General features: G+C 34.9%; 1 protein-coding gene across 1 annotated transcript in view; it reads left to right on the plus strand.

Annotated features, from left to right (window-relative positions):
• Window positions 1-13,091, plus strand: part of LOC108775719 (CD151 antigen) — an 85,428-nt gene that overhangs the window by 58,806 nt on the left and 13,531 nt on the right. Inside the window, exon 3 of the mRNA XM_018542170.1 lies at window positions 2,905-3,096. Within this exon, the coding sequence (XP_018397672.1) occupies window positions 2,905-3,096 (192 nt within the window). The remainder of the gene's footprint in view (window positions 1-2,904; window positions 3,097-13,091) is intronic.

Raw genomic sequence — 13,091 nt, forward strand, 5'->3', positions numbered from 1 at the left:
AAAGCCGCATTCCTCAATATCGTAAATATCGCATACCGATCGACATTCGCATATTTTACAAATAATATCAGTTTATTTCCAATATAACAGTCCTCCGTTATATATATGCGCCGCTCTACTATGATTTTTACCGAAAAGGTACATCGTATAAGATTCAAATGCAATGAGATACAGATAAGTATATCTTATCTGAAATTGGAAAACTTATTCGGAATGTAAAATTGAATGGAAATAATATTCAAACAGATTTTCGATACTTATTGGAGCGTAATAAATGGAATGGAATCTACAAAAAATTTCTTGTCACGATTCCTAGGGTTAATGCAGCCAGCGCATTATCGATTATTATGCAGCCATTGGCAAATGTTCGTGCATTGATTCCGTAATATCCGAGTGTTAGATGATAATCGCTATTGGTGTAACATATACAATAATACACTTCTGTCAATCTCAGACTATCAATATCATTTATCATTCTGAGTTGCTTAGACTAATAATAATGGAAGAAACACAAAGTTTTAACCCTCTAATGATATAGATTGGGGCAGATCCCTCAGTTCTGTCAATCAAAGCGTTCTTTTTTATTATAATTATTTTGTTAGTAAACTTTATTACATTTTTTCGTTTATAAATAAATAGAAGAAGCAGATCTAATCCCACCTTCCTGGATATGTTTTAAATAATATCGTATTGTATGTATATATTAGAGAATTAATCAAATAGTGTTAGGTAGGAATCATCATGGACTGTTCTCTAATAATAATTCTGTGCAGCGTTGCAGTTGAAACTTACATATTTTCCCTCGGTATCGACTATCGCATGATGTCCACTGAAAAAAATGTTTTGATTAACTAACGAAAAATCTCAACAGAATTTCTGGTTACTGTCTTGTTAGGTTCTTCGGTTGGTTTAATTAGAACGTTTTTTTATACATAATTTTTGCAGTATATAATCATAAAATCGCATATTAGTGATATTTGAAGAACTCTAGTCGCTCTCTAAGTTAGTCATTGTTCTCCAGACAGTGCACGGTATAACCTACGTGAACCGCATTTCCCCGATACCGTATAAATATCACGTGTATCGGCCGATATTTACGTCGGCATGGCTCGTATATTCTGGAATACCTGCGACCATTCTCTCGCGAGGGAACATTGTGCGTGTCCGTGTGTCACCGTAAACGAGAGGAAGGGGAAAAAATATCGCGCTGCAAGAAAAACGATGTCCGGCGTGAGGGACAAAAAGAACCGCAGGATAAATCGCGGCATTTAATCGGGCGCGATGCGTGACGTTTGACGATGACACTTCCGTTACGCGCGTAAAACGGGGCCGATAATAAAAAGAGTCGCGCGAGAATTTTTGCGTACCTTACGGATAAGAGAAACGAATTGAAACGGCTCTAAGAGAGTACTTTCAAGGAACGGTTCTAAAGAAATTAGAGACAGTTATCTTGGAAGAGTAATCTCGACATGAGTTTAAGTACTTTGCTATAATCCTTTTAACTCTTTTTTTTTTTTTTTTCCTGGATTTAGTAAGAAGCTAAGAGCGTCGGGTTAACTTGAGTGATTTTTAAACTATCCCTGCCATATCTTTTAAATTTTGATCTCAAATGAAAATTCATTATCGGGCAACATCTCGGAATGTTACTCAGCATCAACGGGAAACGCTTGCTCTCTGCTCGCGGCGCCAATTAACGGACACCCCGTATACGCAATGCCTACGTGCATTCGTGCGTGTAGTTATCGAGCCAATATCCGTTATTCATTCTCTCTCTCTCTCTCTCTCTTTCTCTCTCTTGTACCAGCTGTCGTGGGCGGTGACGATATCCGAGCACTCATCGGAGCGACTTTGCGCCCGCGATGAAGCCGGTGCAGGCACGATATGAAATTGAATGAAACGCACTGTCCATAGACCGATCCTATCGGAAGTTCTCCGCGGACATGAACGACGACTCTCGTTTCCCGTTAGCTGTGTTCTCCCCGATGATCGGTGGTAGCGATTATCCTAGAGATTTTCTCGAAGATGCCGACGACAGCTGAGATGACGGACGAGTATATAATCAATCCCGGGTTTCTTCCGAGGAATTTGAGAGAGAGAGAGAGAGAGAGAGAGAGAGATCAATGAGATTTAGTTTCACTTCGTCAACTTTTAAAAGATTCATTTCGTCATATTAGAGAATTTATTTCTGTGAAAAGAAAGAAAGGGGTAGAAAGATGCTGCCTGTAAAAGGCAAAGTTTGAACATGGGAGAAGTCAGTTCGGGAGAAATTCCTTTTTTATCAGCGATGATAAAACTGTTCAGCGTATCAAGAGCGAGAAATCTTATTTGCACCAGTTACGCATTATCGAGAAACACTTTACTACATCTAGAGAAAAAGGCGTAGTGACAAAAATAACTATAAAAGTAACATCTATACAAGTTGTATGTATAAATTTATATAAACTTAATTAATGTATATACGGAAAGAACGATCTTACTGAAGTATTTAAACATTTAGCTAAAAATAGATGAAAATAATTTCGTAGGAATCCGAAGCATGATGAGTAATGCCCCAAAAAGTTCTTTTTTTTTATGCAAAAAATTTATAATTATTTTGATCTAACAAAATGATTTTTAGGTCAACATTAAAATTTTTATTTCGGAAAAATTGTCTCTTTGTGTACAGTAAAATAAGCAATTTTGTAGTTATTACAATTATAAAATATAATTTATTCAATTATGTACATTAATTCTCTAAAACTTGCTCGTATAATGTCACCTTGTTAGTTGCATAATGTTCGTCTCTGTGTAAAGTGCGTTGGCAGGCCATATAAATCGTAAGTCACATCGCGGCGGATGTTCCGTGACGTTTCATTGCATCATTGCGTAAAATTAAATTGAGGATTTCACGTTCATATGTTGCAGCTGTCGGGACTGGTAGTAGGTGGCATCGGTATCTGGACGGTAGCGGCGAAGCACAGCTACGTGTCACTGATGTCCACGTCGACGTATCCTACTTTGGCCTACGCCTTGATCGTCGCAGGTGTACTAGCTGTCATCGGTAGCTGGCTCGGATGCGGCGGCGTAACTTCTGAAAATCGATGTGTCCTCCTCGTGGTGAGCTTTAGTCATATATCAGCGTTCAACGGATGAAATAATTCCTACGGCAAATACCGGTTTCATCGAAATATTGAGACGGACATACGAGAAATATTCTCTTATTCATTACGTGTTATTGATTAAATTCGTTTTCATTGATCGAGTTAACTCGTTCCATTTCATTATTCGACTTTACGTACAGCGCTACGTTTATTAGAGATATGTGTTCCGGAATTGATTATGATTATTCATTAATCATTCGCCACGTCCGAATTACGCATTAATCGTCTTCCAGAAACCGATGTAGAGTGTTACTGCAGAGTTTGACGCGAAGTAATATAGTTGGATCGATTACAGTAATAATCCCGTTCCAAGCATATTCCATTTTCGTACGAGATCTTAGATGATAAATGGCAAATAAGCTATATGGTCTATAAAAGCTTTGCTTTTATTTTACAAGTAGGTAAATGTTTTCTGCTAAAATGGTAGAGAAAATAAAGTTTTGTCACTCTGACTTCATCATATCGCTCAAGGAAATCGTACGTATGTTTTTCATCCATCTTATCGATTTAAGAGAGGATCATTTATCAACGAGATAGCATTATTCAACTAATTCATTTCCCAGTTTGCGCGCGAAAGATCGAGATAGTCACGAGAATGTCTTTCTGAAAAAGCGAAAAAGTGTAGATATCAAAGTTAAGTATCGGATATAAACGAGGTGTCGCTCTTAAAGATACTTCTTATCCAGGATGCTGTAGATGTGCTTTTATGTGCGCGATCGTCCGCGATGTCCCGATACATCATGGGCTGCTGTTTGTAATCGATATCATGTCGAACACTTCAGTCGATTATCGAAAGTCATCTTGCAACCATCTTGACGATATGTCTCGTTTATAGCCTGTCGGTTATAAGAAGAGATAGAGCAAGTGAAATTTGAAATTGGTGCACACAAAAAAACGTTTTTTATATTCAAGAATTTATTTATATAGAATCGTGTATGAGGTGTAGAAAGTTTTTACTGTAAAATTACGTGTAGTCGGTAAAGAAGAACTATCTCGTGTAAAAATAAGTAAAAAGAAATAAGACAAGAGATGAGGTACAATAAGTTTCCTCCGTTTTTTTTTTCCAGATTGTATCACAATTTTGATTACATCCTGTAGGGAGCGCATAAGCCATAGGGCTTCTAAAATAGAATGAACCAGATATCAGAAACATGTATAGGTACGAAGTCTGCAGATGAGAGAGAGAGAGAGAGAAAGCAGTATAGATATCTACATATAGATATGTACACAGAGCATATTTAAACCAAGTTGGTCATAGAGAGAAGCTGCATACATGCAATATGAAAATGACTTTTGTGGTAGCTGTAGTGTGAAATTATTAAACAAAGTTCATATTAACTGTCTAATGGACGGTTTCATACTAACATCAATTAGCTCTAAGTGTAGTTTAATTAACTCTCTCCTTTTAAATCGTGATTCTGTTTGTAACAAATAGGCAAACAGAGAACATTCAATTAACCATAGTTAGCAATTGCTTTTGAGGCCGATTAAATTTCATGTGTACCTCTGAAACCTTTACTTTACGCTGGTTATACTGTTCGACTTGAAGGTATCCTTTCCTTTCATCTTATTTAACGATCATTTACCAATGTCAAATGACGGTGGACTCTCTGAAGGACTTCAAAAGAATTTATTTATGCTATTCGTTGTTAACATCGTTCTTTGGAACTTTCTAAGAACAACTTCGTCAAAGTAGCTTGAGCACGCTGCTTGAAGTCGAGCTGCTCTTCACCTACGGGTTTGAACATTCCTTTGACTTAGCTGAGCAGCTTCAACATTATTGCTCGGGGCAGTACAGTCTTTGTTGGTTAGAAGCCAGTTAGTTACGTGACTAGCAAAAAAAGTAAACTGTGGGGATTGTACGAGTAAATTAAAAATTGTTATTCAACGCCAACTAATCCCCCTATCCGACAAAATAAACTAATAGTATCTTTCTCGATTACAGTAATATTATTTCGGTCCGAAGATCCGCATCGCAATCTTGTCGCGCGCAGCATAAATTATTTTTATTTTTACGGTAATCTCAACACTAGTTTACAGTCAAAAATTATTTTGAACGAAACAAGGTGTTGTTTTTTATAGATTTTTGGATGTATTGCAAATAATAACCGCAAGTTAAATTTCATGTCAAGTTTTCAAAATAATCGAAGTTTAATTAAGATTTCTACAATATTTGATATTTTTTTTTGTAAGAAAAGATTAACGTTATCTTGAAATTCTGATCAGAAGTCATGCCCGTATTGCATGTATTTCGAAAAATGCATTTTTTAATTTTAATATCTCACTTTTCAATCATGTTATAAAGAATTTAAATGGAGTTGTTTTATTAAGATAGCAAATCTCAATTATCCGCCTAAAGGATGATAAAATTATTATATTTATAAACTTATAGTTTACGACTGTCGCACGATACACATATATAATACTACAGATTTTTGTAAACTAGTTTAAAGTGTAATTTACGGATTAATCGGTAGTGCGACGCTATTTTTGTTTCATTGCATGAGTGAGAGCGTATTTTCGCGTTTCCGCAAATTTCATACTTCCCGAGTGCGCACGGTCGCTAAAAATACGCGCCTTTGGCCTTGATCGATGTGCAGGAAGCCCCTCGCCTCTCTCGGTTATAAATGAAAAATCGATAATCCCGCAGCCGATTACAATGAACCGTAATGTCGATATGAGATAATTCACCGTGCCGGCGACTCTCTCGGGCGCCAGATCCGCTCTCCCTCAATAAGTCGCTACTAACAATGCCCGACCTCCTCCTTTGAACCTTCAGGTAAAGGGAGTTCTCGAGTTCGCCTTTGACCTTACGTATAGTCTACCACCTCCGACATTATCGCCGTCGGCCGACAAAGTCTCGACGATGCTGCCCGAGGCCGACTGGAGCCTATAGGCACTGGCATATTTTGCGCGCCACGAACGACATTATTCATCGGGGACACTCGATCACGCGCATACGTGCGGACACATACGTATAGCTGTGATTTAACGTGCATTAATACAAACTTATGCAGGAATAGGTATGTCGCGCCGCGGCATCGTAAAAATTTCAAAAAATTGTCTTTAACGATGTTTACAACATATATTTTTTTCATTAAAATTAATACAGTCGTTTCCAAAAAAAATAACACTTTTTTTATTTCGCTTTCAAGGCTAATATTTGGGGAAGTTTTACATCTCAGGGGTACCCAACTAATGACACCAACTTGAGCTCGATTGGTGCGGGAGCAGATTTTACCTGCTTATTATGCCCTTTATCTTCAGATCAGTATTTACACTGAAAAAAAAAATGTTTTGATTAAACTAACAAATGAATCTAAAAAGAACGTCATTTTGGTAAGATCAAACAGATCTGCATAGTTATCATAATTTTTGTGTCTACCTAGTTACTAAAAATTTTATTTCGTCTCACCAAAATGTCGTTCTTGTTGAATCTTTTTATTGATTTAAAACAGAAGATTTTTCTCGATAGACTTCGCTTACTTTCAAAGAAATTGTTACTCCGTGCATGAAAACTCGAGTTTCTATTCTTTTTCTTTACTTTTAGAAAGATAATAGGCTACTTTTTATAAACCGTCAGCATATCTTCAATGGAAAACTCTTTATTTCCGCGGGAGTTATAATAGTCACCCACGATAAGCCTACCGGGAGGTATATTTAGCGGCCTTCCCCTATCTCCGCTCACATTCCCCCTTTTAGAAGGGATACCCTTCGCCGTGTAATAAATCGACCTTAATCGGGAGTTACCGCGACGACCGTAAGTGGTAGCTCACGCTTTCGCTATATCTCCAACGACACCGACTGGATTATCTTTAATCCTGCCTAAATGATAGTTAAACACCAGTAACGAGCTTTGCCGATCGTTACTAACCGCGGTGTTCCACCATTCCTTGGAAATTATGCCGCCACTTCTCCACGTCGGTTTATTTCTATACGCGTTTAAAACGTATATACAACACATAGTCTATTGAGATGCAAATATTATTTAAATATCGAGCTTTCTATAAGAGATGTGCCTATATAAAAAATTTAGAAAATGAAGCTTTTAACGATCATCATAGAGACATAAACATCTTCATTTATACTCCAATTAGTTTTCTGAACGGTAAATCGCTGTTGACCGAGTATTAACACTGTCACTTCCGCGACGTGTCTAATCGGAGAAATTGAATTATCTTTTATTCAATCTAATCGTCAGTTAAAGTCCTTTTACAAGTGGCATTTGCCAATAGGGCCTCTCTCTTATGTATGTAGTTTCAAATCACAATCTTAATTGCATAAGTGCTCGTCTCAAGCACAAAACGAATTATTTTCTTTCCTTCCCCGCGGACTCAAGAAATCGTAGTCTTTCTTCGTTCGCCAATGTGATAAATGATACTATATACCTATAACTTATAGCATTGAAAGAAAAGTGTTTTGTATTTGTAACTACGATTGCATAGTAAAATAATTATGATTAGAAGTTACATTTTTTTGTAGTTATTACTGTTATATAATGTTAATAATAATAATTGTCATTCTCAGTGTGCCAATTTTTTTATATGTAGAACTATAAATATAATTATTATCACTAACAATATAGCAATCAAATAACTATCAAAAAATGAAACTATATTTATAATTATTTTACCATGTAATTATATGTGATGATTACAAATTTCAAACACTCTTTTCTTTCAGTGCATATAACTTTAGCTAAATACAGATCTATTTTGGCTATTTACATTCAAAGAGAAAGTTCTTTATTTACATACTCCTCTTTATCTGATTAAACGCGTAATACGCTTTTAACGCGGGCGATTCATCTATTCAAATAAAGATGAGGACTAAATCACCCATAATAACCGTCGCTAATCACCAGATAATTCCACTTAACCCGTATCCACTTCCCGAATCATTAGTTCAGCCTTAATTGCGCGATTTTCCCCCCAGAAGCACCACGGCTATGAACTGCGCTTTTTAATCGTCCTCTTACGACATTATTACAACCATAATCGTCTTATCATTTTCACACGTTATCGATTGACTATTTCGTATCTTTGCTGACGTGATAAATCACCTGTGTTTCAAGAGAGACTCGCTGTCTGCAGCGAAAAAGAAACATTAAATCACTCGACAACAACCATCACTAATCACCGGGTAATACTACTACTTGCACGCCGCGCCACTGCACTCTCTCGAATCACGACTCCATCCATCCGCTCGATCTTAATTGCGTAAGACTTTCCCGTGCACATCTCGCGCACGATCTGCCGTGTTCCGTCCAGCGGTATGCAATAAATGGATGCAAAGAAACTTGCTTACATAGACATCTCATGAACGCCAATTCTCTTGCATTACTCGTGTCAGCAAATAGTAAATTAACGTCATTAGTTGCGACGATCTACGTTACATTAAAAAAGCAACAGATTTTGTGTCCGCTTACAGGATTTATAATGAAATGAAATGATTGACTGTCGTGAATTAAACATATTATTTATTAGATAAATTTAAAAATGAATAAAGGGCATAAGAGTCAAAAATTAAAACTAATCTTATGTCAATTTAAAAAAAAAAATTTTTATCACGAAGACAGAGAGATTAAATAGAAGATTGATGTTCTTAACAATATAATATGATATTGACATTAGAATATTCTAATGTATAGAATATTTATTCTAATGTTAATACCATCATATTATATTGTTAAGAACATCAATCTTCTATTTTATCTTCGTAATAAAAATTTTTTTTTTAAATTGACATATAAGATTAGTTTTAATTTTTGACTCTTATGCCCTTTATTCATTTTTAAATTTATTTATTAACAAGAGTCCTTTATACATAATTTTATTATTTATTAGCACAAATAATAACAGAGTTAATAAAAGAATAGGTGGTATTCTGGCAAGTGTAGATATACATATATAGTAATGGCTCCTTCTAATATCTTCGTGAAAAAGATTTTCAAAAGTTTATCTGGAAAGTGATATAATAATATGATTGATAACCCAATCGGGCAGATTACTTTCCACTCGAATTGCACGAAGGTAGTAAACGCTTATTGAATAAAACACGTGATTGAAGTTACAATCAAAATAAGAGATGGTCAAGTTTTTAAGGCCGTCAACTTTTTTTTTGAGACGCCGGTCTATGTTTTCGATTTAGCAGCGGCGAGAATGACGTATCGCGGCAGTGGAATCTCCGGAACAGAGCTTGACGCCTGGCTTCGAACCAGTTTAACATCTCTCCTGGACGCATCGGATCCAAATGCTTCGGGCGAGACTGCATTACTTTCTAAGTATTCGACATGCCTTGATCGCAGTGCTCGTGGCTAATTTATGCAAGAGAACAATAAGTCGTGAGAGGAAAAAAACAAGCTCGTCGACTGGAAAGGTATTGCGTAGACCGCAAAACGCTATTTGGGGTGTTTATTATCGAGGGAAGATGAATGGCGTACGAGCTTTGGAAAATTACAAAGGGATTGCATGATCGCTGGTTCAGAGGTATATTGAAAGAAGAACAAGAAACAAGTCGATGTTTTCTCAGGCCTATTGTCTAAATTTTTTTTTAATATTAGATGAAGATGAAATGATAAAATATATTCATAATATTTTTTTATTTATAAAATATTTTGTAGCATATTTTTAATATTATTTTTTTATTCAGTCGCAATATATTTTTTATTGTTACTTGTAAGATACAAAATAATTATACACAATGTCTTGGTTGCATTGTATGTGTCTTTTTTTTAATTTTCACATTCATTATGTTTTGAATAATTGACAATATCTCGTAACTGATAGTGAAATTTGAAGAACTCGGGACGAATTTTTTTCCTCGAAAGCACGTGACGAAGCTTGTTAGAGTTACGATGGGACGTAAACGGAGATCCTCGAAGCCGGATAGTGAGTATCTTGTTAAAACGTGTCCACGTTGAAGAATGACCTTCTTGATCGCGAATCTTGAAATTGTTCAACATACGAAAAGTACTCTTTGTTTACATACGTTATACTATTAAGCAGTGTTTACATGTATTTATGAACGAGAGAACATAGCGGGTTGATTAGTTGCTCGTATGATAAGTTAAAAAAGCTAACAATTTCAAATATTGTAATAAATAAAATTAAGTAAAAGTTTTAAATACTTTTTGACAATTAACTTTTAAAATTATGTTACATTATCATTATGCCTATCCGTATCAGGCTAGAAATTAGAATTGAAATTTGATTGGAATTGAAGAAAGAAAATAAGTAGTGAGTTTAGTGAACTTTTTGTTTTATTCATCAAATTCTAATCCAATATCAATCTTAATATCCATATTGAGAAAAAACTGTACTAAATTTTAGTAAATATTTATTTGAATAGTGCTAGTTGAAATTTGCAACCATATATTTATTTAGTACAAAAACCAATAATTTAATTATTACATTTTTTTATTTCAAATATTAGCAAATATTTATTTTCTATAATTAAATGTTATATTAATAGTATTCAAACAATTATTTATTAAAATTTACGGTACATTTTCTCTCTGTAGTTTAATGCGCCCATGACTTATAATTTTCGTGTCAATAATTATTTCAATTTTAAACACACGTTTAATAGCATATACATTTTCTATCGTTTTAATATACTTTATATAACAAACATATTTTTTGCCTAAAACTCTCTTTCAACGAATGCGATTACTGCCGTTTCGCATTGATAAAAGCAATCGTTGAATTCTCTCGGTCGTATCTCACAAAGCGACGCGTCTAACGTAAAAGACATTTATTGGAAGTTTAATGGCAGGATGCACTTTTAGGTCGATAAATTTGCGTGATGCGCGTCGTCACTTCGTCGGCCAGCACAAACGGTATTTCTATAAAATTTCCCGTTTCGTCTTTTCCGTTGAAACCCGGTCGTCAATTATACGAGATACTCTGAGACGAACCGCCTCGAGTTATCTGGAGCGAATTGCTCGTAAGGCGGACCTGGAATTCTACATCGCGCCCTTTTTTTGCAGGCGCGGCAATCTTCAGCGGCGGTAAAGATTCAATGAGGTACGGTCGGTACTACGAGCTCGTCAAGTTTAATGTCTTTATAATTGCGCGGTTTCCTCGTCGCCCGCGGACGAAACGAGCCACGGTGAATCGGCATTTCTTACGCTGCTGTCTGTCGTCTCTCCTTTCGGTGAGGCGTGCAATCGCAACGAAAGGGAAAACGCTACTCGCGAGACGAGCTTGTTTCTCCGTTAATTCTCGATGCCGTTTTTTAAAACGTACTTTCGTAATAGCTTGATAAAGTTTCGACAATCTTTTTTTTTACACAGATAACATTACTTGATATATCTTGCTCTTTGCATCACGGAATAACGTATTTAATAAGCGTACGATATTTTTAATTGCTACTTGACATGGACGTATTTGTAATGATTTCATACTTTTACTTCAAACCTACTAAAAAATTGATATCTTCAGAAAAAGGGAAAAATTATTCTTCATTTTATATAACAGAAAATTAACTATACTCATAATATTGACGAATTAAATATATAATATATATATATGAAAAAGAATTTGTATTCTTAGAAACATAATTAAATGTCATTTTTACTATTTTTATTTTAAAACTCTTAAAAAACCACCCTTTTTGAATTGTGACGATTTTATTATCTTGAAAAATTATGACGAATTCAGAATAATTTGTCAAAACTAATACAACTCGAATTATCACCAACTCTGTTTATATTTATCTTGATCAATAAAATAGAACACTTTCTTCTGCAAACTTTGATCATCAAAATTATCTTAACTCTAAACATATGGAAGACTCTTTTTTTATTTACAAAAATGACAAACCTCAAAACGTATCATTATTATAAAAGGCGTTATGACTTTTTTTGAAAAATTTTAAGAATGATACAAGCATTATTATTATTTGGCGCGGCGAACGGACTATGAAGTTAAATTAATGTGCATTGGATGATTGAAAAAAATAATCTTTATCTACCTCCATTCGTGATAATCGAAAATAATACTTTTTGAGTTATATTATTTTTTAAATGAGGAAATAATTTCGTCTTGTTTAACGTTAATCCTTTAGCTGTATGAGTTATTATGAATACGACCAATAATTAAGGACTTCGCAATAAAAACAGGTAAAATTTTAAGCGATTAAAGCTCTCCTAGATTATGATATTGCTGTTTTATGTGCAGAAATAATAAATTAGGACGTTGTATTATAATTATAACGCACTTATATTTTATTTGTTGTTGTAAAAGCAATTAAAAATTAAATTTTAAACGAGCACAGAATATTCCATTATTATCTGTTGAGAAATAAATTCTTCGAAATTTTTCAACTTCTCAGCGTAAGTTTCACGGAAGATCATTCTACAAAGTTATTTTACATTTTAATAATAAAAGGTAGAAAGGCAATATGTTACGTAACCAACATAAAAATAGATACGCTGTATCATATTTGTTTGCGCGTTCCATTCCTGAAATAACGGCCATATAAGTTCATAGCATAATTTAATTTAAAGCATAAAGTTGAGCTTCACGACAGGTTGAAAGTACTTTGCATAGTATTAGCCGTTATTGTTTCATTTTTATGCTTCCGCTCTCTTTGGACGTCTCGGATTACGAACAGTATAAAACGACCGTTTCCTTGCCTTTCGCGAAGAAACGCGTTCTAGGACGCGTCTCTTTTGTTCGCTCAGTAAACCCTATTATTTTATGTCTTTCAAGTTATTTCAAACTCATCGATATAGAGACCTGTCGAATGCCTGAAATTTTTCATATTGCATATTTTAGCTTTTCTTTCTTTCTCATTCAAATCGCGATATTTAAATAGCATACACATTGTGTAGAAGGTATATAAAGATTTACCCGAAAATTTATTAAGTACAAAATACATGTACATGAGATGGAATTGTCCGAAAGCGCTCAGAGAAAATGAGCTTTTTGCATCACGTCGGGACAT

Source organism: Cyphomyrmex costatus, unplaced genomic scaffold (genome assembly GCF_001594065.2).
Source record: "Cyphomyrmex costatus isolate MS0001 unplaced genomic scaffold, Ccosl1.0 scaffold306, whole genome shotgun sequence".
Classification (NCBI taxonomy): domain Eukaryota; kingdom Metazoa; phylum Arthropoda; class Insecta; order Hymenoptera; family Formicidae; genus Cyphomyrmex; species Cyphomyrmex costatus.